This window comes from Engraulis encrasicolus, chromosome 3 (assembly GCF_034702125.1).
Source record: "Engraulis encrasicolus isolate BLACKSEA-1 chromosome 3, IST_EnEncr_1.0, whole genome shotgun sequence".
NCBI classification, from domain to species: Eukaryota; Metazoa; Chordata; class Actinopteri; order Clupeiformes; family Engraulidae; genus Engraulis; species Engraulis encrasicolus.
Window position 1 is genome coordinate 41279974 of NC_085859.1, and position 5000 is coordinate 41284973.

At 47.0% G+C, this 5000-nt stretch overlaps 1 protein-coding gene across 1 annotated transcript in view; it reads right to left on the reverse strand.

The window, feature by feature from the left end:
- LOC134444748 (phosphatidylinositol 4-kinase alpha-like) overlaps window positions 1–5000 on the reverse strand; it is a 77416-nt gene that overhangs the window by 53033 nt on the left and 19383 nt on the right. The window contains exons 8-9 of the mRNA XM_063193968.1: window positions 3420–3568; window positions 2227–2292 (exon numbers count right to left, since the gene is read on the reverse strand). Coding sequence (XP_063050038.1) covers window positions 2227–2292; window positions 3420–3568 — 215 coding nt within the window. The remainder of the gene's footprint in view (window positions 1–2226; window positions 2293–3419; window positions 3569–5000) is intronic.

The following is a 5000-nucleotide window of genomic DNA, read 5'->3' on the forward strand; positions in this document are numbered from 1 at the left end:
TGACAGGGACAGGGGAAAACAGTTGTCATGCCAACAACCAAAGTCAAAACTGTTAAAGTGAAAGAGTGGTGCCATTAGCTGGAGCTGAGCTGGGTAGGTGGGGAATGCAACACAAATGCATATTTGTCATTCTTCTCCCATACACATGGAATAGGGAACAATTAGCCAACAGATTAGATTTACAGAGTGACTATGATGATTCATGATTCAATACTTTTTATTGCATTGCAAACAGAGTAGATAGTAATTTGTTTTTTCACATCCCTAACTGAGGAAGATCCCTCTGTTGGATCGAAACGTTGCCATATGTTTAAATGAAATAATGTATTTTTGGAGTTAATACACAGTGTGCAGACCGCTTCATCACACATCCCTAACTAACATGGACAGAGACACACAACAGCAGAGCACATCCATAAGGAGAGAAAGCTATGGGCATAGAGACCTATGCCTCTTTTCCACTGCCGATTTTCTGGAAGGCCTACACCTCAACACAGAATAACACAGCCGCCACTTTTTGCTTTATGATTAAAGGGGTATGCCACTATTTTGGGGCTTAATACAGTTAAAATTGTTAGTTGGGGTTTGTAAAGGTGGTAAAGTGTTTCAAGTTCAGCGTTGTCTTGCTTTAAGACAAGTTAAAAAAGGGAATATGACGCTAAGTTAGTGAGTCAATGGATCCGTGTAGCATTGTAGCATGCTACACGGATCCATTGACTTTCATTGACGAGCTGTAGACCTACCAGAAAAACGGCAGTGGAAAATAGGCAATAGATAGGTACTGTATCTAGGAACCTTACTGATAAAATTAAAATATGGGGAGAGAGAGAGTGCGTGATAGGGACAGGGAAAAACCACAGACGTGATATCAATGTACCACCGTGCCGTATAGCGAAGCCAATGTACAGTAGCGCCTACAAAAATATTCTCTTAGCAACAGAGCTGCAAGCAAGCGCTCCCCGAGGACACCACAGACCCACATTAGCACCCTAAGTGCAGCGCAGCCACACCATGTCACAAACACACACTCGCTCTGTCACTCACACCCCGTGTGCACACGTGCAAACACTAACACATGCCTAACGCACGCACACGCACACATACACACGCGCACACACACAAACACACAAACACACGCCTGCGTATACACACACACACGCCTGCACACGCACGCAAGCACGCACACACGAAGACACACACACACACACACACATCTGTGCCACTGCTGGGAGCCATGCGGTGTCCGTGCCCAGCCCTCCTGAGGGGGTTATGATGGCTTAATAGGCCGCTGTCAGCAGCAGCAGCAGCAGCAGCAGCAGGACACTGCCTGGGCAAGGGAGCGAGGGAGCAAAGGAGGGAGGGAGGGAGCGAGGTACAGAGGAAGAGAAGGAGTGAGGTAGAGAGGGAGCGAAGGAGGGAGGGAGGGAGCAGGGGAGGGAGTGAGGAAGAGAGGGAGCGAGTGAGCGAGGAAGGGAGGGAGAGAGTGAGTGGGCATAATAATCACATGCTCACAGCCCCCTAATTACAACAGGAGGGAAAGGACAGGACAGCCGGATCACTGCTGCACCCCCGCGCTGACACATAACACTTTACACAGCCAGAAGAGGGAGGGAAGGAGGGAGAGAGAGGGAGAGAGAAAGAGAGAGAGAAACAGGAAAGGAGGAAGGAAGAGATAGAAAAAAAGAGAGAAATCAGAGAGTGAAGCAGTCAGAGAGAGAGAGAGAGAGAGAGAGAGAGAGAGAGAGAGAGGGAGAGAGAGAGAGAGATATGGGGGGCTAAGGGAGGGAGGGGGACAGCCATCCATCCATCCATCTATCCATCCATCACTGATGCATCTAATCAAGCGAGGGCTTATAACCAGCCCAGTCAACCAGCCCTGGCATGTAATGCTTAAAGAAGCAAATGACACTTCTTTCCCCTGTTTTCATCACTTGAGAAAGTAATTGGTTTCATCTTCAGGAAATAACAACTGGAGAAAAATTGTTTAATCTCCCTGTTTTCGTGTCTTGAAGATTGGCATATCATTGGCAATAAACCACCACATCATCTAACAACACGTGTGTGCAGTTTCTTGAAATCAAACAAAGTAAATAAATAAGCCTCTGCCAGGATATCAAAGTCATAATTAATATTGGTTATCATGCATGATGTGTGTCAACTGTGTTTTCACTGCCATATTCTGTAATGCTCAATTAGTGTACGGAGGTCTGTCTGTCATACACCTACCTCAGAAACCTCTGTGAGGGTGGCGTCCAGAGTCTTCAACAAGGGCTCGGAGACAAAACGCTTGACCTGTGGAAAACACAGAGACAATGAGTAGAGTAGAGTAGAGCAGAGAAGAGCAGAGAAGAGCAGAGAAGAGAAGAGAAGAGAAGAGAAGAGAAGAGAAGAGAAGAGAAGAGAAGAGAAGAGAAGAGAAGAGAAGAGTAGAGAAGAGAGAAGAGAAGAGAAGAGAAGAGAAGAGAAGAGAAGAGAAGAGAAGAGAAGATTTCTTTTATTAATTCCAAAGGAAACTAAGGTGTCTGGCAGCTTACATAAATACGCAAATACGTAAAAACCTAACACAGCCTGCACATAAAACATATAGCACACGCTTGAGTACAATCAGCCATCCACCAGCTCACAGCACGAGCGTGCGTGCACGCACCCACACACACACGCACGCATGCACGCACGCACCCACGCACGCACCCACGCACGCACGCACGCACGCACGCACGCACGCACGCACGCACGCACGCACGCACGCACGCACCCACACACACACGCACGCATGCACGCACGCTCGCACGCTCACACACACTACTGGATTCTGATCGGATAGTGGGTAGCATGTTAGTAAAAAGATATTGTCCTGTCCGTATGAGTCACTCAGTGCAGTGCAGTGCAGTGTGTAATAGTTATACAACTGCTCTCATATTGTCATGTCGTGACCAAGTGTTCTGGTTGCAGATGAGAGACAAGTGAGAGGGAAGGAGAAAAGTATATGGGATGCACCAGCAATTTCTTATACATAAGTAGACCATTTTGTAGTGCACCACCGCGTGTCTATACCGCGTGTGTGTGTGTGTGTGTGTGTGTGTGTGTGTGTGTGTGTGTGTGTGTGTGTGTGTGTGTGTGTGTGTGTGTGTGTGTGTGTGTGTGTGTGTGTGTGTGTGTGTGTGTGTGTGTGTGTGTTTCCGTACTAGGCTTAGCAGGTGTCTAATCAGCTCCAGGGTTGTGGAGATCTACATGTATCTGTGTGCACGTGTGTGCATGCGTGTGCATGCGTGTGTGCATGCGTGTGTGTGTGTGTGTGTGTGTGTGTGTGTGTGTGTGTGTGTGTGTGTGTGTGTGTGTGTGTGTGTGTGTGTGTGTGTGTGTGTGTGTGTGTGTGTGCGTGTGTGTGTGCGCGTGTGTGTGTGTGTATGTTCCCATACCAGGTCTAGCAGCTGTCGGAGCAGTTCGAGGGGCGTGGAGATCTCTCGTCCGCTGGCCCCGATGAAGAGCGGCGAGACGGAGAAGCTGGAGCTGACTGTAGTGAAGTAGTAGTCTGGATCCGGCGCACTACCGTCAGGCAGGTAGGAACCTGCACAACACAGCACAGTATACAACAAGCAGAGTAGATTCTTACTATATAGAACTGCTAGAAATGTATGACGCTCATAATGTCAGAGTTATATCAAATCTTTCCGTTTTTTTTTTGTTTCAGACATGTGAACGTTTTTATCTTTTACCTGACCTGATGTTTCGACAGTGAGACTCCCATCTTCATCAGAGATGGATTTTGAAGTGTGACGTGCTGAGGGGGCATACATGCTGTCTCACACCTGGAGGACCACCATCCCGAGGCCACAACTCTAACAGCAGGAGGTGTGACCACTAGCCTGTCAATATTGACAGGAAGGTCACACCTCCAAAACATCAGCTGTTTTAAAGCACGTGACACTTCAACATCCATGTGACCCTCTGATGAAGACGGAAGTCTCACCGTGGAATCATGTCAGGTAAAAGATAAAAACGTTTACATGTCTGAAACAAAAGAAACTGAGATTTGCCAGAAATGCGAATACAGTATGTGCATAACCACTGAAGAACTAGTCTGGGTCCACCACACTGCCATCAGGAAGGCATTTGGTCTTCATATTAGAGCAGTGGTTCTCAACCTTTTTAAACATGTATTTTTTGGGGCTTTTTGCCTTTATTTGACAGGATAGTGAAGGTTATGGCACTGGCAGTGAGTGAGTGGGGAGAGATAAAGATGGGGCATGGCAAACATTTGGCCCGTCACGAGGTCAGAGCAAATGAAAACATAAATGTGTCTGATTTCTGATCACTAAAAATTCATTAGGTCGTATCTCTCCAAAGCATTCACAGAGAGTTAGGTCGTTTAATGTCTCATAATAGAGACTGACAAAAAGGGAAAATGGACAAGCAAAAATCTATTCTCTGTTCAGACACCTAACTTGTTTCTCATTGGGTTGGGGCGTTGGTTTGGACCGCAGCCTCACTTGCTCTACATAATCTGGCTCTTGGAGAAAAATAATTGAAGACCATTGTGTTATGGTATGGGGGAGAATGCCAAACACTGTGCAATCACTCTGTAGCATGCACAGTAGTTAATCGTCCTGTAATAAGGGGCCCTATTTAGTGGCTAATCAGATAGACCTTTGCACCAGTTTTCATTATATAACAAACTGCCGGATCAACCATTAGGTGAACTATAGAGAACTTCTGAATAGGTATGCTGTGTTATTTTAGAATTGTATAATTCTTCATATTTTTGAGCTACGGTAATGTTGTGTGCATCAAAGTGTTTCCCATCCCTTTAAGAGCAGCTAAAATGGGCAGTCATGGGTGAGCGGTTAGGGCGTCAGACTTGCAACCCAGAGGTTGCCGGTTCGACTCCCGACCCGCCAGGTTGGTGGGAGGAGTAATCAACCAGTGCTCTCCCCCATCCTCCTCCATGACTGAGGTACCCTGAGCATGGTACCGTCCCACCGCACTGCTCCCCATGCGGC